This window comes from Gallus gallus, chromosome 11 (assembly GCF_016699485.2).
Source record: "Gallus gallus isolate bGalGal1 chromosome 11, bGalGal1.mat.broiler.GRCg7b, whole genome shotgun sequence".
Lineage (NCBI taxonomy): Eukaryota > Metazoa > Chordata > Aves > Galliformes > Phasianidae > Gallus > Gallus gallus.
In genome coordinates this window covers 57,745-81,363 of record NC_052542.1, presented here as the reverse complement: position 1 = coordinate 81,363, position 23,619 = coordinate 57,745, and the positions used below count along the sequence as shown (strand labels likewise).

Sequence of the window (23,619 nt, the reverse complement as noted above, 5' to 3'; positions counted from 1 at the left end):
GAAAGGAACATTTTCTCCTTCACTTTCATTAGCCCGACAAAGTTAGCCACTGATTTCCAGGATACTCCACTAAACATTTGTGGAGATTCTACTCCCTCTAGAGGTTATATTTATACCACAAAACCAGAGAGCAAAAGTTTACTAAAAACAGCATTCTGTTCATCTTGACAATGACAAGAATGTGCTTGAAATCTTGTTATTCATTCCTAGAAGAGAAATGAACCCTGGTTTTCATGGCATAAGAGTCCTCAGCACACAGTTTTAATACAAGCATGAGCATATCCCGGAGGGATGCTGCAATTCTAGATACTGTTGCTGATGTCTGAATTCTAATCCCAGGTATTTCCATGCAGAATAGAAGTGTGCTTTCTAATAATTTCCATGAGAATTTGATGAAGCAGTTACAGCCTCACAATTACGCTGTCACTGAGTGCTTGGTAATTCCTTCCCCCCTATATTAAAAATCCATTGTATTTCTAAGCCCTTACTGTAAAAAAAAAAAAAAAAAGCCTTAAATGAACAAACGCAAAGAGCTCAAAAGCCATTGTCCCCTGAGAATATGCCATTTTCTTTTGTTACAAATGCTGTCTTTACAAGCAAGCTACATAACTACATTCAATTGGAAAAGTTGAGAAATTTGTGATTTTTGAATGTTTGGGTACAGTAGTATGTTCTTAAGAACAGTACAAACACTGAATTAGTGTAGCCTTGATGAACAGATGGCAGGAGAAGAGTGAACTGATGGTCAAGCATAACACAAGTGCCTGTAATATGCCATGGACTCTTGGGTTAAAACCTAAATTTAAGAATTTACTCTCAGTGCTCAGACGGTTCTAAAAATAACAAAGATTACATTCTGAGCACACAGCTGAAAGCAACACTTATCTTCATCAAGCACCTTTAAGGGCTCACAAAACGCAAACAGTACTTTAAGTGGTAAGATGGGCTTGAACTGGTAACACTAACTACAACCTGCAGAAGTTCTAGAAGTACTGGCATGATAGCACTGTTTGCTTCTTGCCTCCAAGTCTGCTGACCCTGGAAAAAGAAATTCAGCTGTTTGAGAATTAACCCTAAAACCTACCATAAATGGGCCGTGTCAGATTATATCACAGAACTAGTGGTCACCAGTTCCATGAAAAGGAAGAGATGGTAGTACTGGGAGATTGTTTAGGTACTGCATGTTAGCAAGCAGCCTTAACATTGGCAAACAGTTAAGGCAAAGTGAACACCAATATTTTAAGTAAAACACTGTATATGAATCTTTGATTTCATCAGCTCATATTGCATTTTTACTTTTGCCTAAAGAATGTTGAATCAGGAATTACATATTCCAACTTCAGAATGATTACCTGTACACAAGCATGAAGCATTCTGAGAACACTTTCTGCATACAAAACAAGCAGCAAAGAAAGCAAAAAGTGAATTGAGTAATCTCAGCCTCATATCTCCATAAACAGGGAAGTTTCTAGTGTAGTGCAGGAGAAGGGAATAACATCTAAGGATAGTAGTTCATTATTCAAGTGAATCTAAGAAACAATTGTGAGAAAATGAGACACCTCAATTTTCTTACCCAGGGATTCCTAAGCTGACATTGCATCTGAGAGGCAAGACACCAGTCACAACATAGTATGTTCTGTTAGATCAACTTTATTATGTTATCAAAGTATGACAATAAAATATTCAAAATCTATTGACCGCATTCATACACAAAAAGGGCATATAAAATGCTAGGTCTCAGAATATATGTTCCATACAAAATACTGTTAAATGTAGAGCAGCAAAGTCTTTGCCAAACATTCCCTGAATTTAAGAGGGCCTTGAACACACTGTGTTCCAAGAACTACCTTAATACCGAACATTCCTTCCTTTGGTCTGCAAGTCCTTTGCAATTATTGCTAGGTATTGAAGCCTTCTGTTTTTGAACAGAATCACATAGTGACTCTGAGCCTCTTCAGAAGTATTACAATAAAAGCCCCTTCAGCATCTTCTGTACATTTAGTCTAAATGAAACACATTTGGTCCTCAAGACTGCTTTTGGTTTCTAAAAACATTCTGGAAGAATAAAACCAAGTGAAAGTTATGGAAAGAGATGTGATCCACATGTGTCAGGTACAACAAAGACATGTCAGTAAATTCAAAGATGTCAACTGTGCAGCATGGCAAAGCACCTGAGTTACTCCTTGTGAGTAATTGGCACATGTTTCTCTTTCCTCAAAGATATAATGCATCAGAACACTAACTCCCCACAAAATTCCATAATGCTTAAGCACATATGGCTCTGGCAAGACTGTAAAGTAATGCTAAATACTCTTGCCTTTTAGAGGAACACCTCAGTTACCTAGTAAGCACTTCTCAAAGGGCTGAATAGAGTAGTTCAGTTTCAGTGACCAGAATAATGTAACTTACTTGCTGCATTCCCTTTACAATGAGAACTCCATCCTAATATGCAAGAAATTGAAAATGAAGAGGCTGAAAACAGTTTAGTATAAAAAAAAATCTCAAGTTGTGGATATAAAACAAAACTGTAGCCTGAAATTATCAGGTCAAACTCTCACCAGAAGCACTGTGCTTGCACTAACACATACACATTCTCAGACAATATGGTTATATAGTAACAAACAATAAAAGACAAAACCAAGACCTGAAAAAATGTTATCAGGAAAACAGACAAGTTTCAATAAACAGAGACTATCGGGCTTACCTCCTCATGGACAGCTAAGGAGGAATGTAGATTAATTGTTCACAAGTCTTCAGGTAAAAAGATGTAGTTAACTGATCTCAAACAGCACGAGATTCCCAAAAATCAGAAAAGAATGTTTCTTTTTGTGCCCCCCCCCAAATATTAAAATTTTAATAAGCATCTTTTGGAATGACCTGTTTTGGATCTTCAAGCTAAACTCACTGTCTGAGACTGCGAATGTGACTGACTAAAGTGGCAAGGATCTAAATGAAGCTTAGAAACATTCTCCAGATCAGGTTAAGAACTGTTTGCTTATGCTCTTCTCATCGTTCAGCCCTTCATACCCATGTTGGTGGCCTTCAATTAAGCTTTCAGCTATACTCATTTGAGTGCTTATTGACAGGCATTCTTTTTCAGCAAGAAAGATTGTTGAAAGGCTATCGTCAGTGATTTCTTTCTGTTGCAAGCCAGTAGTGTAGCAGTTTATTCAAAAATAGAGTCAGACCACAGGAAGAGCTTTGTCTTTGAGCAGTCTTGGAACACACAGCTGACAGCCCTGCACAACCTAGAACACTTGGCTAAAGGACTTGTGTGCTTTCCCTGCAACCCTCCTCATTTCAGCGGTAAACAGTTACAAGTGGCTTGGGACAGCACAGTTATTCTCTAGGAAAGTGTAGACAATATAGGTGCTGAACTGATGACATGACAAACACTTCCTTTTTAAACATCAGGAAGATCTTCACCCTCAGTTACAAGATGCAGGGAGAAAACAAAGCTAAATAAGCAGTTACAAACCTAGGAAGATATTTAGCTTATCTATGACTCCAGCTTGCTTTTTTTTTTTTTTAGATTTACAAATGAATTCTGAATTACAATTTAAAGCTTTACGGCTACCTCCTGTGCCAAAGTATTTGCATTCTACAACAGGAGTTCAAACCTGTCATTTAAAAATACCCTAGTCTTACATGTGATGGCAGCAAGGATTTTACCAGAACAGTTATAATTTTACCCTTCAGAGAACTTCAGCTCCTTAAGTAATGAATTCTCAGTATTTCTGCTGAGTTTCTGAAATAAAGGCATTTTCCTAGAGGACCTAGCATTTTGAAAGCATTGAAAGTTCTTTGCTGAAGAAGTGCAATCTAACTGCATGACTAGTTTTGAAGCAAGCAAAAGAGAATCTTCCAGTGAAATTACTTCTCCCACAGTTGTACATGCCATGGCCCTTGGGCTATTACTTCTGTGGAGTCCAAAACTGAAACATGTTTTTCTAAACATTGAAAACACAGTGCTGTGGGAATTTAACAGTTACATGTTCAATTATCTACACACTTAAGGAACAGTATATCACAGCTTCCTGAAAAAGCAATCACTATGGACACCTAATTTGGCCAGTAATTGTATTAGAGGTTAATTATTTGACTGAGAATGAGGTTTATATTTCATACTGAATTACACTGGTTTCCACTCTCTACCCCAGTTCAAGAAGGTCACTTCATTTTTCATGAATACTCACCATCTATTTTCTACTACAGATGATCATTTTTCACCCAAAATTGCAGTCCTGCACTGTATGCATTGTTTGCCAGTATTCAATTCTATTAGCTTTAATTTCTGTGCTACTCTATACAGAGAAGGAAGGGCAATGCAAAGCACTAACCACAGTTCACCTTCTTTCCCTCATGGAAAATAAAACAGTGTGAAAATCCCTTAGGCTCCAGATTTTAAGTCATCAGGCTTTCAAGGTCAATAAGCAAACCTTTCTTGCTTTTTTTTTTTTTTAAGCTATAAGGTACCTAAAATAAGCTTAAAATAATTCAGACATTGTTCCCCCAAAAAAACCTTAACAAAAGCAAGGGTGAATATGACAAAAAGATAGTACAGTACCAGAGAAGCCTCACACCCATTTTACCTAGTAGATACATACATTTACAAACTAAGTTAATGGTCTGTGGGATCAGAATACACAAGACCCTTTGAAAAGGATTTGTACAGGCTTCTTGAATTGTTAATATCCTTCCCTTGTTTAATGGGAGTCAGACTGCAATGCTTCCCAGCCCTCCCACTCCAAACCCTTCAAAGACCACAAAGAAAATTATAAAGTATGTGCATGGGGCTGCACAGTCTCTAAATGAAAGTTTGTATGAATACTGGACAACGTGGAGGCAACAAAACGCATATTTGACCATTTTGAGAATATGAAAATACTATGAAACTTCATGAACACAAATCAGACAAACAACTATTTAGGACACCAACCAACTCCTTAAACGTAGTTTAAAAAAACAAAATAAATAACTCAAATATCTAAATATCAATAGATCAAAAGGCATTCTCCCATATTTAAGGAAAGGCATCACAGGTGAGGAAAACAACTGTCAACACAACATATCACAAATTAAAAAGCAGCTTTTTCACATATGAAATAGTAGTATCATTGGATAGCATTTGAATGTGTTCATTTCCTGAAAGCTCAAATATCATCACTTCCTGTTTCTGCATGTCCACCCATTTCTGACATTGCAAGGCACTCTGTAAGTTCACTGTACCATCCCCATCACTGTAAATAATCTTGGGCTCTTTGTCAGGAAAGCTTTCGTAATGGAAGGAATCAGGTGTTTCCACACCAGTACCATAAAGACAGTGTATGCGTACACCAGGTGGTACCATCTGGTAGACCAAGGGTTCAGTGTCTTGTCTCATGAGCCAGCCATCTTCAAAGTCAATGTCCCTGTAGAATTTTCTGTAGTCTCGTAGGGTGTAGTTAGCAGTCGGTGTGCTTACAAAGACCTTGTCCGGAGGCCATGTGTAGTTGTAGGGGAGCATCCAGTTTGTGGAAACAGCTGATCTCTGCTGGTCTCGAATCTTGAGTGAACTGATGACTGGTATTCTATTGTTGTCACCTTAAAAAAGGAAGAATTTTATTATACACAAAACAATGCACGGATCTTGTGACCAGCAGCAATTAGTAGCACTCAGTGACGACATGAGTAACTGTTCTTTTTGCTTACAGTGAAAGTTTGAGAAGTTTCTAATTTATGACCACCTTAGTGATCAACTTCTGCAGAGTAATTTCTTAAAACTTTAAATTTACATAAAACTTAGTGGATGAATGCCTGACATAAACCAAGAATACAGCTTCCTTTCTAATAGACTCATTTAGAAAGGACAAAATACTTCCTATATTAGAAATGCTGATTTCTTACTTGACTTAAAACTTGTAAATGGTATAATTCCTATTTTAAATGTTATTCTGGAAGTATGTTTAATAACAATTCTGTACCTAGACCATGGTTTCACTGAAAGAAAAGAAATATTACTATTCTTAGACATGTAATAACTCATGCGGAGATCTTACAGACTGAATAAAACATTTTCAGGTTTGCACACTCAAAACAAGCAGCGTAGTATTTCATTCTGAATAGCTATTACCATACAGTAATTTTTTTTCTACCACTTAGCACAGGGCATTTTAACGTGCACTCCCTCTGTAAAGAGATCTACTAGGACATGTCTACAATTGAAGGAAAACAGCAGATTCTTGTAGTAGTTATCTAAAAATGGTAAGAAATAAAGCAAGAATTATTGTCTCTGCTTTATACTACTGAGTAAGAATTCTGTGTTTTACAACTAATTCAGTCTCCATGCCAAGCACTTTAGTCAAAGAGCTGATACTTCTTAGCATCTGGAAGATACCAGCATCTTCCCATCCAGTCAGCATTTCAAGACTGCTGAAACACTTGTATTTCTCAGAATATAGGTTTTCTGTAATATTGTAGCACTGTTTTCTAGCAACTCTGGTAATCTGAATTGTATCTTCACTTGGAAAACAACAATTCTTCAAAGCCCAGTTAGTAACTACTATACTGGAGAAAACTTTTCGCCTGGTCAAGCTTTAAGACTTTTAAAATCTAAGTCTGGAGAGCTCAACTTTAGGAACAATAAATTATATCTATTATGTATACTTATATTACTGTATACCTAGTATACAAAGTTGAGCAATTTTACCCACTTCAGACTTAACTGTTTGACCAAAAAATTAAGAACAAGATATTTTCTAGATGTGAAAACTGTACGTTTTCCTTGGCAGCTGGTTCCAGATTAAATTAACACATGAATAAGTTATAATTTTCATCCTTCAGATTTTAACCATTCCTCTTGTCTTTTATGGAGAAAGACAATGCCATTTAATACATAGCATATATAGTGATAATGGAATTATTTAAGCCTGACAGTTTTTCTTGATCATGGTGACTGAATGATCAGACTTATTCTCCATAATCACAATTGCTGGCACTCTTCAATTCATTTGCCAGCTGAAATTGAATCAGATTATTCTGTTATTAGATAGTAATTCAGAGAAACTATAGTACAAAAACTGAAATACCAAAACAAAAACCACTGTTCCTGAAATAGCACCAAACTATGTACTTTTCAACTCCATAAGGTGGCACTATTGGTTCAAGCAAAAAGACCCAACATACAGTTTAGCCTTCACTACCACTTTCAGAAGGACTACATGGAGACATTACAGGTATAATCATGTGAAATGGCTAAAGATGAAATTCAGGAGAGCACAGCAAAAATGAAAAAACGTCCTAAAAATTTGCTTCACATTACTGTGCTGTATAAATACTTAACTGTGCATGCTCAAAGTTAGCAAACACTATTTGCAAGTTTCCATGAAAAAAAACCCCACCAAGTTTGAAAAAAAAAAGTAGGGAATCTGTAGCAAATTTATTTTATTCCTGTAGAAAAATAAGCATAAAACCTGGCTCTCTTCCAGGCTTTTCTTTCAGAACAGCTCAATGCTAATTATGTCCTGTACTTTTCTCCTGAAGTACAGAAGCACTGTAAAGTCAATATCACACTTCACTCAGCAGCTACTGACATTGTGGTATATGAAATACTAGGTCTAAAGAAAAAACATTGTTAGCATCCCAAGCTGGCAACCAGAGAAAATAATCATTGAACTTTGCATATGTGTTTGCCAGGGAGTGGAAAGAATGACCTTACTATTGGTAATAGAATTGTTATAAGCACTGTTCCTGTGGAACACTTGAGCATGTAGCAGTAAGCAAAACAAGATCCGGAGAAAAGAATTCTACCTCTCAGCCACTTTAACAAAAACTGCAGCTTTAACAAGCCCCTGGCCATTTACATACTGTAAAGAGGAATAGGAGCAGAGAGAACATAGTCCTGCTTGAAATCTTGCCTTGTCTTTCTAGCAAGGCAGTAGTTTTTGCTCAAGTAACAACTCCTCTACATACTAGCATCCTTATAATTTCACAAGCTATAACTGGACTAACATAATCCAAGCATTAACAGCTAATGGTGATTTTTTCGGATATTTAAGAAACATGACTAGCCTAAAAATGCACGTTCTGATACAATATTCTGCCCACTTAAGTTTCCTACATTGATCTTAACTTTCCACTCCAGAATCTGGAGTTTAATACCACACACATGCAGATTAAGAGATTACATATTACTCTAAATTTAACTGTTCATTACTCTAAATTCTAACTGTATTTATATAGCTAGCCACTTTGCATGAAACTCAATGGATAAAATATGAGGCACAGAAATTAAATCCAACAGAAATCAGACTGGAATTGTGTAGTCTTTTGGAGTTTTATGAAGGTGATTTTAATATTGCTTGCTTCCTGCTATTTCCCACAGGCTTCATCTGACAAGTCTGTATGCTACAGAAAAGGTAAATCAGTTTTTACAGTGCCACTGCAATTGAATTAATAATGTATTAATCTGTACAAAAACTTTAACTGGGCATTTGGGTTTTGCATTAACTGAGTTGTGCACTCCTATTCAGAATCAAATTCCTTTGCTATGCAAAGCATTCTTTTGATCTGTCCATGCATGGCTGGCAATTGCCATGTGCTCTGCATCTTGATGAAGTCCAGTTCCTGATTTCAGCTTTGTTTGGAAATGAAGACTGATAACCAAAGCTAATAAATCAAAAGCAAGCCAGAAATCAGACAGCACAATTTAAATGCCAAAGCACAAAACATACTGTTTTGCCATGAAATAATTATGGTATTCCATAATCTACATCATGTGGTAAGCAAGTTTCTGTTATTAGAGTTGCTTGGCACAACATACTTTTCCCTATTAAAGTCAAAGGCATATCCAGTATTCTAAATGTAATATCTCAAAAGATTCATTTCCTTTTTCTGCAAACCTTGAACTTTGGCAAGTATCTGTGTTGTGGGCAGCACACCACTTCATCATTGCATCTACAAGTTTCCCTTTATGTTCATCTCAAGCAGCTGCATGATATTTAATCAAAAAGAACTATTGAATGACCTGCAGTTTGTGCTGGTTAAGCAATACTGAACACAGAACAATCACGCTGAAGACAGAAGTGACAGAAATAGAAGGTACCAGGCCAAACAGCAGCTTGTGTCATCTACTGTAAAGAAGTTAGGGGAGATCAAGAGGAAGCACACAGCTCATCGTTAGAGGATGTAAAGGCTTTGTCCAATTCCATGAACAAGACAGTCAGGTTTAAGGACTTGAAACATTAAGGTGCGATCACTTAAATACTATTTTCAACTTCATCCTCCATTTTTAGTATCATCCACATTTAGTATCTTGCATTATTAAGAAAATACATTGCAAACCCTCCAATTACATACCTGAAGCCAGCACACGGAGAGTTTTGGCCACTCCTCCCCATGGAGCACCTAATGACACATAGTCTTTTATGTATTTATCTTTCCATTCCTGAGTCTGATGATTGAGGAAGTACAGGGTGTACATATTACCCATGCTGTGGGCAATTAAGACAACAGGACTTCCATACTGCTCATACATTAACTCTATCATCTTGCGAAGGGCCACAAAATAATCTCCATTCTCATCTAAATGGAAAATACACATTACATGGTTATAATCACTAATGGTCGACGTTGTCCTTCAACGCAATTCTTTACAAGGTTATATTCTGAAGAATCAAGAAACCAATGCTTTTTTTACATTATTAGTTTATGAAATGGTTAGTCTTTAAAACTTCATTTCCTACTTCTCTGAAACAAGTGTATTTGAAAAAGATACTCCAATTTCTCCCACCTTTAAAAATAAACTTAAGCCCAAATTTTCCTCTGAAATATCCCATGCTGATGGAATGCTAACTGTTCTCCCACAAAAACCCATCCATATTCCCTAGGAGCTGCATTTTTTTGCCTAAAAAAAAAAAAAAAGATAGTTGACAGGTCCAGAAAGACTTCTGAGTTGATAGAAAACAGAAATAAAACTTACTAGATCAATCTTATAAAGGGTACATAAACCAGTTACCAGCTTAGGTTGTACATAATTTCTATAGGCAAGGTTAACTTTAAGTGAGAATTCCAGCAGATTCTTGCTGGCACAATATACTCCATCTCTATTACATATAATTAAATGAGCTTTAGAAGTAAAGAAAAAAAGAAAAAAAAAAATCAATAAAATGCATTTCCATAGCCCTGTAATAAGATACCAATTCAGTGTAACAACTGCAATATAACTTTGAAGTAGTCACATCAATAGCAAAAGTCAGCATCATTGATTTTCTTCAAGAAGAATTCCTGGATGCCAGGACTACATGCTTCGTTTTTGTGGGCCAAGGAAAACCTGATACTACAATACTGTCATTAATAATAGATATATTATTTCTTCAGTACCAGCTCACAAGCTGTATGAAGAATCTACAAATCACTTGTACTACTGTGGAATAGAATGAGATGAAGAATACAGAGTTTAAACACATGTATAAAGATAGGCTTAGAAAAATGTAGACAGCATTCTTCATTTTTAAGGACAAAACAATGCATCCCTGAGGATATAATCACAGCAATTGTTAGATTTGGTGTGACACTGGAACCAGGAAAATTATGGTCTTACTGAAGTTCTATCTGCAGAACTGGTACATGCTGCGGTTAGAGACTGCGCTACTGATGCAGCATGTGGAGGGTGTTTTTTATGGAAAAAAGTTTTATAGGTTTTACTGGTTTGTGTTTTCTAGGCAAATCTTAAGTAGTAAATCGCTTAAAGCAAAAAAAAAAAAAAGAAATCATACCACAGAGCTTTTAACTGGGCCTAGGGATACCCAGTCCTCGAGAGCTAACTAAAAATTGACGTTTTAATGAAGTTGTATAGCTAGGATGGAGGAAGAGACCCAAAACTATCTGCTTCCTGGAAGTGTCAATAAAGTTTTGTTCAAACAAAACATTATTTACTTGGTGCCTTTCGCCAGTCATAAGGTGCTCCTCTTACATCTTCATCACGTTTGTAGCCCCAGTCTACTAAACTCTGCACCAGCATATAGAAGTAACTGCCTAGAGACATCAGATAAAAGAAACAACAGTGAGAAGATTAGCATTACAAAAGGAGGCCTGGATGCATTACATCTGATTCCATATATACAGATATTAAAGCCCTAACATTACAAGTCTGACAATCTAGGATCCTGCATATTAAGCAGAAATGAGTTACGCTGACTGTCTCCTGAAATTAAAGCTTCTTAACTGCTGGCATATCAATCCACAACAAAACTTGTCAAACAGCATTATTGAGAAAAAAAACTTATCCCTTCTATGTCTGACCACTGAACTGTTTAAAAAGACTAAGAAATAAATACCATAGAGTCATAGCTTTTCATTGATTGCAGATCAATTTCAGTTATGGTACGTAATACATTTGTAAAGATTATCCCTGATTTTGCCAACATTCAAATGAATTGAGCAACAAAAGCTCAAAGTGTAGTTTTGCCAAAGGGCAAAATTATGGAACCACTCAAAATCATTTTTCTAGCCATCAGTTAGGATGGACAGAGATGGGAGGCTTCTGTGGCAAAGAAGGAAAACACTTGCAGACTGGCTGGAAGAATCTGTTAAGATGTTATATATTACAGGTTTTGAAACATAGGATGCAAGTATTACAATTAAAATGCATCTAGTAACAGCATAAGTGAAGCATCAAAACATCTTGTTGATTATCACAGCCATTTTAACACCATTTAAAAGCCATTAAGGCATCTTAAATAATGCCTCATTTGTTAGTCTTGATCACTTATATAGTCCCTGATGCAAACAGGGATCTGACTTCTGTCAAAGCAACACTAAAAAGCCTACAAAAGATAATGCAGAAATATTTTGCAGCACAAATTTAACTACGTAAATATTCTGACACCAGCAAGAGAGATGAGCAGACAGAACTAGATTTTCCTTAAGTTCCTTTCCAAGCCAAGCCATTCTATGATCCTATTTCCACCCAAATCCTTTAACTCATAATTGACACCAAATAACACTGCTCAAAAGTAAGCAGAAACAGTGTTTGTATTCAGCATTTTGCTTGTCAAGCTTAAGTCACAGGATTTTCTTCTCCATCCATCTCATTTTCTGAAGTGACTTCAAGATGCCTATATAAGTTTTATCCAGAGGCCTTCAACCTCACACAAGACTGAGCAGTTTTGTCTCAATTGAGACCAAACAAGAGACAAAGCAACATACAAAAAAACACACAGAAGAGCAAAGTGAGCCACATGCTACTCTTCCACAAAAAACTATTTCTACTTGCAAACAAAACTCTATGCAACAAGCTACAGAAAAGTGATTTCAAATTAAAGGACATACCATAAAATCCTACAAGTGACAAAGATTTCAGACACAGCTTCTACATACCAACGCTCCTTTTACTCGGATCAAGGAATTCCAATGAAAATGTCTGCCCAAAACCTGGGACTCTGATATCCACTCCATCTGGTGGTTCTGTTACTTTGCTTGTTCTGTTATATACCAGCCTAGAGGAGAAGAGGCATAACATGAAACGTCATATTACCACATGACAGCTTTTCGCTGCGTTGGGCCTTACATTCTGAGAGCAGTCACAAAAGTTTTAAGTGCTATTACCAAGAAATAATAAAAAAAGACATAAGAGTACTCTAGTGGCTAAGCAGTTATATAACAACTTTTTAAATTAGTTTTTATGCCTTGCATGCTGAAGACTTGTCTTCCTTGTAAAACAGGGCATATAGCATTATGGCTGGACTTCAGTTTTAGAATAGTACAAGCTACTTAGTATAGTTCTACACCATTTCACTGTGCATCAAGCCACAGAATGGAGAAGGTTATTAAGAATGTAAAAATGGAGGTGTGGCAGCAGAAGACATACTTCTAAAAATCAGTTATTAGGCAAAGTCCCCTACTTAAAAATAATTTGTTTAAATAGACCCCATGAAGTACTAAGGAATCCCTTGAAATTTCTTGACTAGTAAGAACTGCTAACTCAGGAAACAGAGGTACAAAGTATATTTTAAAAATCCTCTTGAAATAGGAAGAACATGGAGAATTTGGGGGTTTTGCTTAGTTTTAATGCCTTATCAATACAACTTCAGTTCCTGAGTACTGGCTTTTATCCCCAGATGAAGGTCTTAAAATCTGAATTGATAGTCAAATCACACACACACACAGTAAAGCAGAGGTATTATTGCATACCCTTCCCCTCCACAAACTGCAGGTTGTGAGAAATGGAATTTAAAACTTTAGATCCATTTTACAGCAGCCCACAAATTTGAAGATCTGTAATTACCATTCTTCTCCCATCTTCCTTACCCCCGCCCTTGGTTACTTTATTTGATCAATCTGTTCATTCTTTCAGTAGAAAGCACCAAGCTGCTACTAATCAGCAATATAGAATCCATTTTCTATATACATACAGTCATGTGTTGAAAGCTAGTTATGAAAGCTACAAGATGTTACCTTTAACAGAAGGAACATGGATAATCTAAAATATTTTCAGCCAAGAAACAGAGTAATATCCCTCCGGCATTCTATTTATATTACAAAATATATTTGAGTCCATATGTTTATGGTACTCAGAAAGCTACAGGCAGAGATTTGCTCAAGACATAGCATTACTCAGAAACTGGTAGAATCAAAAATTACTTTGAAGCCACACGAAGTTCAAATTGGAAAATGAGTAACATGAGATTATTTTTAGTAAAGCTCACTCTCATTCCAGAAAAACAATTGCTTATTGCAAAAATATTACTTGCATATAGATCAAGATGCAGACTAAGCGGAAAAGCAGCCTCTAGATCAATTTATGCTATATATATTAATAAAAGAAATGCATCCTTTCATATCATAGTTAATACTGCAATGCATGCAGCCTGGGACCTCCAGCAAGTACTCTTATTTATCAGTTCTAGCCACAGCCAGAGACATGCTTTGACTCTTGAATTTTCAACTATGCTGAAACACATTCACATTGCTGCATTCTTGAATGTGTTCACACACTACTCTTTGAAGTATTTATGTTTTTCACATTCTGCTTCACTTGAATGCTCAATATGGTTGTTCATAAACCAGAAAAGAGTTGCAGGGGATTTTGCCAAACCAGGAGGAGCAAAACAGTGTTTTTGAGGAATCACTGCTACACTGTCTTTCCATACTACAAGAAGTTATAGCAATTTAATTTCATTATTGAAAAGATATTTTTAATTGTTAGTTGCTATACTGTGATTTTCACTATCACCCCAAAAAAGAGAAAGGGATTTAGGATTTCAGTCTCAAGTCAGTACCTTCTGTGTGCTATGAGTTTGTCAAATCCGTAACCACATTATTAATAACTGTGGAAGTCTCTAAAGATATGTTAAAATTAAACTGCCACCGAGCTCAATACATTCAAACAAAAGAACCACATGCTGGTGCAGTGTTTTTCAGTTGCAGAGGCTAAACATGTCTTGTTTTCTTAAAGATATTTACAATTTTTTACAATTAAGTAGTCCAGAAGCTTTTAATTAAACAATTTGTATAACAAAATAATTAAGGAAAGACGTCCAAACTGCACTTAAAGGATTCCACACATCTCAGCTGCCCATGGAAATTGCTTTCTAATGACTGCCAAGGGAAGTACAAGCTCTCATTCCTCCAGTCTCTCTTCTCTGAGCTACCCATTGTACTTCCTTCCCACCTACCTCATCAAAACTGAAGTAACTCATCAAAGCAGCAGAAAACGTTCCCCTTTAGATAAGCCTACGGAAGTCTGCTAAGTCCCCAAACCAACACATAGTAACTGGTAGCAGAGGGAGGTGGAGGAAATTCGGAGTCTGATTTTCATCACTGATGGCAAGCTACCACAGTTGCAAAAGCCACATCCTCCAGTTCAGCTTGTTTGTCTACCTAGCAGAACTCCCTCGTCACTTCTCATTAGTTTCAAATATGAAAGTTTAAGGTGAAAGCATTGTACCAACTATGTCAGTCTAAGGTAAGGAGATAACTGCAGAAAGCAAAAGATGCAGTCTTACCTGATATTGTCAATCCAGCAGTCAATGATGACAGGCAGGAGCAATTCTAAGTTCAGCCACAGTGTAAAGTAACTGTCAGTCTTCTTAGAGCAGAGATAGTGCACTACTGATGGCTTATCTAATTTTGCTTCCAACTGATTACCTAAGTCCCCTGGAACTGAAAGATACGAAAAGACACTAAAATGTAAGAGTATAACAAACAAATGGTATCACTGCAATCCTCACATGCAGCACTGCAGTGCTCAAAAGATAATAGTTTTGTAACTGGATAAAAATATTTCTTAAGAAAGTATTGCATTCTTATTTTCCACTGAAGATATTTCAGTTTTTATAAGCATGACCTGGGGAACCCCTATGTAAAGTAACTCTGGATCAGTAGTTCCCAGCTTCAAAGAACAGGTAGTATAGGATCAGGTCAGGTTAAGGCATAGATGTGAAAAACATTATCTCAGCTCTCACCAGAATTATCTACGTTTTAAAACAAAGTCTTTCTGAAATATTTTTTTCTGCTGGGTACTACAACAGATTGTCATTCTGTACTTGAGAGATACCTACCAACTATCAATTTGACAAGAGTGGAAGCAAAGTAGAAACTTCATGCAACTTTGTTATCACCTTTTACTACACTTGGATTACACAAAATTTTGTTGGCCAGCATACTAATCCAAATACAACATTTCTAATCATTTACATTCAGATTTGGATGCAACAGTGTTAGTCTTTGTATATTTTTTTTATACATTATTGATGTAATGGAAGAGTACTTGGAAGGAAAGGTCTTATATTTGCACCTTCTCTGAAGTGTTGTTTTCAATTTGCATATGATAAACACCAAGGTTCCTTTAAGTTTTATTGTCCCTTATTTTAAACAAAAAATACAGACACAAAGTTCTTATCTCCAAATTCAAACTGAACTTATGAGAAAAACCTCAGGAGCATTTCTTATCTCCAGAGGAGCTTCTTGCATTTCATTATGTTAATTCATTTTCAACCCTCGAGAACCAGGAGGGCAAAGATACTTCAGTATTCTAAAAGTTTCTCTGCAGTAGGATGAATTAGGAGATGGGAACTTTGGTGTTTCTCCCTCCCTTCCCCCCATCCTTCTCTCTCCCCACCTTGTAAGGTCCTCCTCCCCCCTCACTTCTTGCATGTGCACAACTGCATGCTGTTGAAGTTTTTAGATACAGGCCCACCATACAGTTGCTTTTCTCCCCCCACTTTGTTAAGTTGAATCAAAACAATTCAAGTTTTCTATACCCTTTAAAGCAAGAGCTTTAAGAAAGATGCTACCTTTCAGTGGAACAGCTAACTTAACTGAAAAGCCAGAAATGGTTCCAGAGAAGTACTTACTGCAGAACTGAAAAAAAACAGAACTTGGGGCTAAACAGAGTGACAATCAGAGTCCTCCCACCTTCAGCCACACAGGCTGCGCCCCATCACAGAAGATATACCTCAGGACTTCTTCATTGCCTACCACACTTTCTCATTAGGTTTTTAGTGTTTTTATTTCTGTGGTCTTAAGTGAAATGCTAAAAGCTCCAGTAGCTGACCACAGTTTATTTTAGGTCATATTTCAAGGACACTGATATACTGGAAAGCATAATAAGGAAGATTATAGCGTTGCATCACACTCCAGAAAAAGTTTACTGAAGTTCAGTCTCGTAACCTCAGAAAAAAGCTGTTTAGTTATTGCTTATAGAACTATAAGGCAACAGCTTGTTCCACAATCTCGTGCCTGTTCTGGCTGCTGTATCAGCACTCTCAATTACAGGAAGAACAGAATGTAATTCTATTTATATCAATCATCCATGGCTGACCAGCTTCACCAGCAGACCTGCCAAGGACAAAACAGGTTGATTTTGTGTTCAGTTCCAATGCAAAACAAAGTATACAGGTGATATTTTGTTTTTACCTTGGAACTCATTTGTTTCAGTAAAAATCAAATTCTTCCAGAAACAACATTTCAAAAGATTAGATAAGCACCTGCAGTATTATTTAGAGTTTTAAGAACATGAAGTTTCCAAACAGCACTTAAATAGTCATGAGCACACCTGCTCAGAGTAGGAAGGCTCCCAACTCTGAAGATTATTATAAATATAGATTTATAAACAAGAACATTGAAAGCAGGAAACTGCATAGTTTCCCTTGGACTTATAGGAGTGATTTTTGATTAACTGCAAGTTTAATTTAGTTAACATATTTTATCCTCAAGCTTCAAGGAAAGAGGCTGCGTTCATGCATCCAGTGCAAAGAATGAGAAACATCACATCCTAGTTTTTAAACCTCAAGGGATGACAACAAAAGTTGGTTAACAGAAGTGGTACTTCTGTTCTACGTAATGCTTAACAAAAGCTAAGACACAAGTTCCACCTGCACAAAGATACAATACTGCAGTTCAAGTGTCATGAAAAGGTATGATATCTGTTTACAAAGCAGATATTAACACCAATGTATTTTTCATGTTTACATTTTCATATTGACAGTGAAGCTACTAATCACTGTAAACTCACAAGTGTGAGTTATTTTCAAATATATATGCTGCAAGCTAAAAAGCATTTGTGATGAAGCTGTAGGGAACAAAGTACAAATTTTGATTTTCCAAATTATGTAAACAAGCATGCAAGATCTTCAGTCCTCATCCCATGCAACTTAAGGGTGTTAATGATTTACATTTTGGCTGGAGAGCTACTTAATCACTTTTTGATAAGTAACAGGTTAGAAAAGATCACACTGAAGATGAATTCTGTAGGATAAGGACTCACCTTTTTGACTTTTCTGTGATAGAGTTTGCAAGTAGTAGAAAAGAACATTTCCCTCTGCTTTTAGTCCATACAGAGAAAATCCCTGTGGGCAAATCAGTTTTTCTCCTCATCCTCACATCTACCAGTACCTATGGTTTCTAGGTCTTCTTAGAGAAATATTACAGGAGTTTCTTGCTTTTTAAAGCCTGCAGACTGACTCCATACGTTTACAAAATAACTACCAAGTGAAATCTGCAAAGTGTGCCCGCACAAGTTAAAAACCAAGCGCCCAAGAAAAGATTTAACAGTACCATTGCTTCCCTAAATTGCAACTATGAAATACATATGTTAACTAATGAACTGCTACATTTGAAAATAAAACAATTTCATATTGAGCATTTCCATCAGATTTGATGATCACTGTCTGCATGTTCTGCTTTTCAGTTAGACTAATCCCAACAGAACCCATCCTGATGCACTGACGAACCCAGTTCACTTCATTATTATGAACTCTCATTTTTGTGTTGCTTTTTTCTTTGCCTCAACTGCACTGATAATACTATTATATCTCCTTCTGGAATACATTTTTGTTTGATTAAGCTTTATAGGAAGCATGTTTACAGATGCTAAAAAGCCTAGAAGAGGCTACAACTTCTCCAAATTAAGAAATTAAAACAATTAGCTTTAGGATATATGGATACCCCTACTGAAGAGTTAATGACTGACTGACAGTTCCTATTAATAAGCAAATTGCAATCTAGGAAACAACTCGCCTGAATACTCCTCTGGAAAATTGGGGGAAAAAAGTACCAATATAATAATTGAAAAATAGTAAGTCTGTCTGTAGAGCAAATAATCCACTGACTGGTGTATTTTTATTGCATTTATCTGAAGTGCAAATGCCTTTGGATAAAAATCAACTATCAAGTATTTCTCATGGGTTAAAACTTCCCTCACAGAACTGCCAGGTTTTTAGTTCTAGACATTAGCCCTCCTCCAAACCAAACTATGTTTTCCCAAAAATTGATTCAAAGTACTGAGTGTTGTTCTTTAGGTTGAATGTCTCAGTTGCTTATAGAGTCAGCAACATAGTGCTGTCGAAAAGGCTGGTGTTTAAAATTAGGAACAAGAAAGCAAACAAGATCTCACATGATACTTCGAGATACCTAGGATCACATGAGGCATAAACAGTTAAATCACTGCTGACATCCAGCCAGCTGAGCACACAAACACACACTCCTCAATTAGCAGTCAGCAGGAATTCAGACAAACCTCTTTTGCATGTAAATTAATTATTAACACACTTCATTTAGGCATCCTTTCTAGAAAACTTTAGCCAAGTACCTAACAAACTGTTTGCAGAAGGTATCAGAACATTGATATAGTAATTGTGTTGAGTCAGCTCTAAAAGGTAAAGAGTTCAGTGAATCCACTGCTGATCTTATAAGGACAGGTTATCAGCTCCCAAAATTGATAAGGCATAAGATAGGCCATCTACCATCACTGCATACTATGCGAGAAAACGAGGTGAGAACAGACACAGAATACAGGCACTTCTTATTAGAAGACAAGTGGGTTAAGTATATAACTGAACTGATAAGAAGAGTACAAGATTAATTCTAATTGTGTGTAAACATGAGGCAGGTCTCTAGAAGCACTTGCACATAGGTTTGTTTTTTTTTTTTTTTTGAGATCGATATTGTCAATAGAGCAGAGGTGTTAGGTAGGTTATCTTGTTTCTTTCCAATTTCCCTGTATGAATGTTGTCCTGGAAGAATACAAAGTCAGAGGAAAAAAAATACTGAATTCTTTTCATGCTGAGTAACTCTGCCTTCCCCTAAAACACCTGAGGGAAGGACTCTAAGACTGTCACCTCAGATTTTAGTCAACGTTGTCTTGGATACCAAGCTTTCAGACAGGACTCTGGAAGTAAGGTTTTGACTTCTATCATGTTTATTCTCTCTTCCACTACCACATGAATAACCTTCGATGCTTTATTTAAATCTCAGCGAGAAAGTGAGCAACTGCCCTAGAGTATTTTGCTTTCTACTTATGTCAGTTTGGTCCCTGTTCTACCTTCATATGCACAAACACCCTCTGCAGACATTAGCTCCTGCTACTCAGGCACCATTTGACGGTGCACAAACCAGCATTTTCCAATCCAAACAGCATTGCTGCTGTCCAAATGCCTTGTACCAGCTCCTTTTCCATTTGCGGTTCAACTGCAAAATTGCTTACTTCTTCCTCAGCAGGTTAGTTTTCCAGTGCTGTAACAGACAGATGACTCCACAAAATGACCAGTAACTTTGCACAATGAAAGCAGGGAGAGCACTAATGAGCTATTGGCTTGACTTGGCTATTTCACAGAAGCTTGCTTCAGCTAGTTAGGTAGCTCTACAGATCTGAGATCTGTTGGCAATTCAGGAACTAATATCTCAGTAGCTACAGCCAATTGTTAAAAGGTTATATTCAAGCAGCTTATCTGCTTTCAGATTAGAGAGGCTCATAGATGCTAGGTGTTTGGTTTTTTTTTTAATATTGCCTAGAGAGCAAAGCATTACCCATATAGAAACAGTGCCCCATATTTACAAGCTGTGGCTCTACTTCCTTCTCCATTACTCGAGTAAGCATAGGTTGCAGCTGCAAGTGGGGTCATTACAGGAAAATTTTGAGAACAAGTTACACCAGGTCTCATGATTGTCACTGGTCTAAAATATTTATGAAACAATCATGTTGACAACATTCCTTTAAACAGCATTCCTTCCTTCTTTTAGGCCATAAGATCAGATGGCTAACTTGCCACAGAGTCAGACAACATTTCAACTCCTTTTTCTGCTTAGAGGAGTTCAAAACATCCAAGCAGACCAAGAGGGAATACTCAGATCATGAGACCACATTTAGTACAAATGATGCATAAAACTGAAGGCATGTGAAGAACTGAGGGTCTAGATACCAGCCTGATAAATTGAGAGGATCAACTCCACATACCCATCTCACAGTGACTCGAGAAACACCTCAGGACTGTACAGCCCACATAATGTAGCCTGCAGGCATCTCAGCCTCCTCTGCATTTGGCTCTCTAGTGCAGTGTGTGTTTTTTCACCCCTCTCCCAAACACCTCTCTTAAGCCAGCACTTCGCATGCCTCCCTAAAAATGATTTCTCTTAAACCTTTCTAGCATCCTCATCACAGTAATTCCTAAAAAGCTTATCTCAACATAACATGTCACAGGCACAAGAAAGGTGAAGAAAAGGTCATGAAAAGCAAACTAGAATCAAGATGGAAACATGACCGACAGTCACTCCTTCTCCCCCTTTATTTGCTTGACCTTCACTTGCCATGTCATGTCCAATTGAAGGTAAGCTCCTGGTGCAGGTGTTTTTTGTCTTTACAAAGACACTAATTTGTATGCATCAAAAACTTCATGGCATTTTGCAGTAGCAACTTATAGCAGGTCAATACCTAAGAGTGCCTACCCTCCCCCAACACACAGAGAAGCCTGAAAAAATGATACTGGTTGGAAACAATGAATCTTCACTTTCTAGACAGGCCAGGACCAGAAAGCAGAGAAGAACATACTTGAAGACATGAAGGAGTAGAAAAGGCAAGTTATGTACTGTGTGATAAAAGCCTCACTCTTAACAGCAAGAACATCTGTTTTTTTAATCCACTCACTGATGTATCTGTCCTCAACTACACAGCATTAGCCAGAATTTCTCTTAGGAATACATAGAGAAGTCACTGCTTTTAAAACCAATCTTATGTATAAGCTTACAATTCATGCATCAGTAGTAACTTCATGTTGCTATATTCAGTATCCCCTTATCCCAATTGCTTCTAAATCTTCTTTGATCTCTTCATAGCTAGAGCTGAATATTGGATCAGCAACAAAAACACTCTCACCTCTGTCAGGAAGAAGCTTGCCACCAAAGTAAGCACCAAGGCTTATTGCTAAACCCAGCATTACGCAGCAGAGAGATGGGATAAAAGACTGCTTCCAGCCTTCAGGGACAGCACTCAGAACTTATACTCACATTTCAATCCCAGCCTCCTAGGAAATCCTTTCCTGATTTCTTCTTCCAAATCTACAATGTCTCAGCTAGCTCAGCCATTGACCATAGCTGCGAGCTCACACACAGCACGCTTGGCAAACACACAGTGCCTTTTAAAGAAGTTCTTGGTCAGCAGTTACTCTTCCCTGACAGAAGTTCGTAGCAGCAGTAACACAGTCAACAACAGAACCTAAACTATTGTATATGAACAGAGCTTAATGCTAACAGCATTCTCAATGTTTTCCCATTTTCTTACCTTTCACTCTCCCCCCCCCCTCACCCCCCCTTCATCATCGCTGTTACTCACGCAGTGAGAGCACAGAGCATACAGAACATGGTTACAGGACTGACCGCTCACATTAGTGCCACCAAATGCACTTGATCAGTACACAGGAATGCTTGGGGACTACAGCTTCAGCAGACACGTTGTTCAAACAATTAACATTTATTTATGACGCTTATCAACGGACACAGAGAGCAGCTAACGTTTAACTCCGTAGGACCTATTAGACAGATAGGCTTTGCTATTTGCTGTTAACTACTGGGTGATCCCTGGCGGTAGCACAGGCCGGTAACACTCGTCTGCGCAGCGCGGTGAGCCAAGCCTGTTGTTTTCAGCTGCGCGCAGCGAGCGCGGTGACACGCAGCCGCCGCTCCCCACCCTGCCCACGGACCCCCCCGCAGCAGCGCGGACGCGAGCGGCGTTCCCCAGCACAGACGCACCCGGCGCCTCCGGGCGCGCTGCGCCCCGCGGCACCCACACGGGCACGGCACGGCTCCATGCCCGCCCCGCGCCCCCGCCCGGCTCTTACCCAGCACCACGGGCGGCCCCGCGGGCCGGCGGCGCGGCAGGCACCCACCGCCGGAGCAGAGCAGCAAGAGAAGGATGCTGAGGAGGGGGCTCCTTCCCGGGCGCGGGAGGAGCCTAGCGCCGGCCGGCGGCACCATCGCCCCAGCGCATAACCACGCGGCCGCGTCTGCTCCCTTCCCGTCACTCCGCCGGTGCCGCCGCCGGAGTGCGGCCCCGCCGCCCGGCCCGGCCTGAAAAGGGCTCGCCCCGCCCCGGCCGCAACCGGCCCCGCCCCTGCAGGCGTCAGCAGCCGAGCGCAGAGCCGAGCGGGGACTGTCGAGCTGGGCCGCGGTTCTTCCAGCACCGCTGGTAGCGGGGTGCGGACCCGCGACAGCCTCTCAGCTCCGGGCAGTGAGGTGCGAGAGGCGCTGCGGGGCGGTAGGTTCGCCTCACGGCGCTGCGTGCGCACTTGTGCGGTCTTGGTGGCTCCTAGAGGTGAAGTAAGGGGCGTTTCATGTCGGACTTGTGTATAAACATAGCACAGAAGGGGTGCGGTCCGCATGGTTTGAGGAAAAGCAAATAAACTTTAGGATAGCTGCAGCTTTTCTCGTTGCAAAGTCACGGGATCAGTGCCAGTATAAAAGCTCATGGGCAATGCAGTGCTTCAGGCGGCGCCTGGCTAATGCAGCGGCTAATTGGTTCATGGTATCGTCGAGGCCAGAAATTTGGCAACACTCAAAAAAAATCATTAGACCTTCACACGTATAACAACAACAGGTGGACTTGTAATTACAGGAGTTTAAAGCCAGAAGGATGTAAGCCTTTGTGCTTGGTCAACAGCAGTTAGTGGAAGCTGCCCACTCAGAGTGAGGTGTGTGTTGGTTACTGGTGATTGTGGAGAGAAGCAAGGGTGCCATAGAAACAGAATCTGAACAGAGGGCAGAAAAATAGTGCCCAGAATCACTGTGATCACAACTCATAGACAACTACGATCCTGGGAATGAACAAGATGAAGCTTCCTTGCTTCACCTGTACATCCACTCCACGTTCTG

General features: G+C 38.6%; 2 protein-coding genes across 5 annotated transcripts in view; one reads left to right on the top strand and one right to left on the bottom strand.

The window, feature by feature from the left end:
* Positions 1 to 23,619, top strand: part of LOC415616 (ras GTPase-activating-like protein IQGAP1-like) — a 106,692-nt gene that overhangs the window by 64,790 nt on the left and 18,283 nt on the right. Inside the window, exon 1 of one of the 4 annotated variants that reach the window (XM_046899568.1) lies at positions 22,778 to 22,983. The exons of 2 other annotated variants lie outside the window; for them this stretch is intronic. The gene's annotated coding sequence lies outside the window, so the exon portion shown is untranslated. Of the gene's footprint in view, positions 1 to 22,777; positions 23,006 to 23,619 lie in introns of those variants that run through there. One more of the 4 variants, XM_040645963.2, reaches the window with a different exon arrangement.
* PLA2G15 (phospholipase A2 group XV) lies at positions 1,631 to 22,797 on the bottom strand. The gene is made up of 6 exons (XM_001231518.7): positions 22,590 to 22,797; positions 14,985 to 15,141; positions 12,358 to 12,476; positions 10,915 to 11,013; positions 9,337 to 9,561; positions 1,631 to 5,583 (listed from the first exon to the last, which is right to left on the bottom strand). The coding sequence occupies exons 1-6, from the start codon at positions 22,723 to 22,725 to the stop codon at positions 5,072 to 5,074; spliced, it is 1,248 nt and encodes a 415-aa protein (XP_001231519.1). The 5' UTR covers positions 22,726 to 22,797; the 3' UTR covers positions 1,631 to 5,071.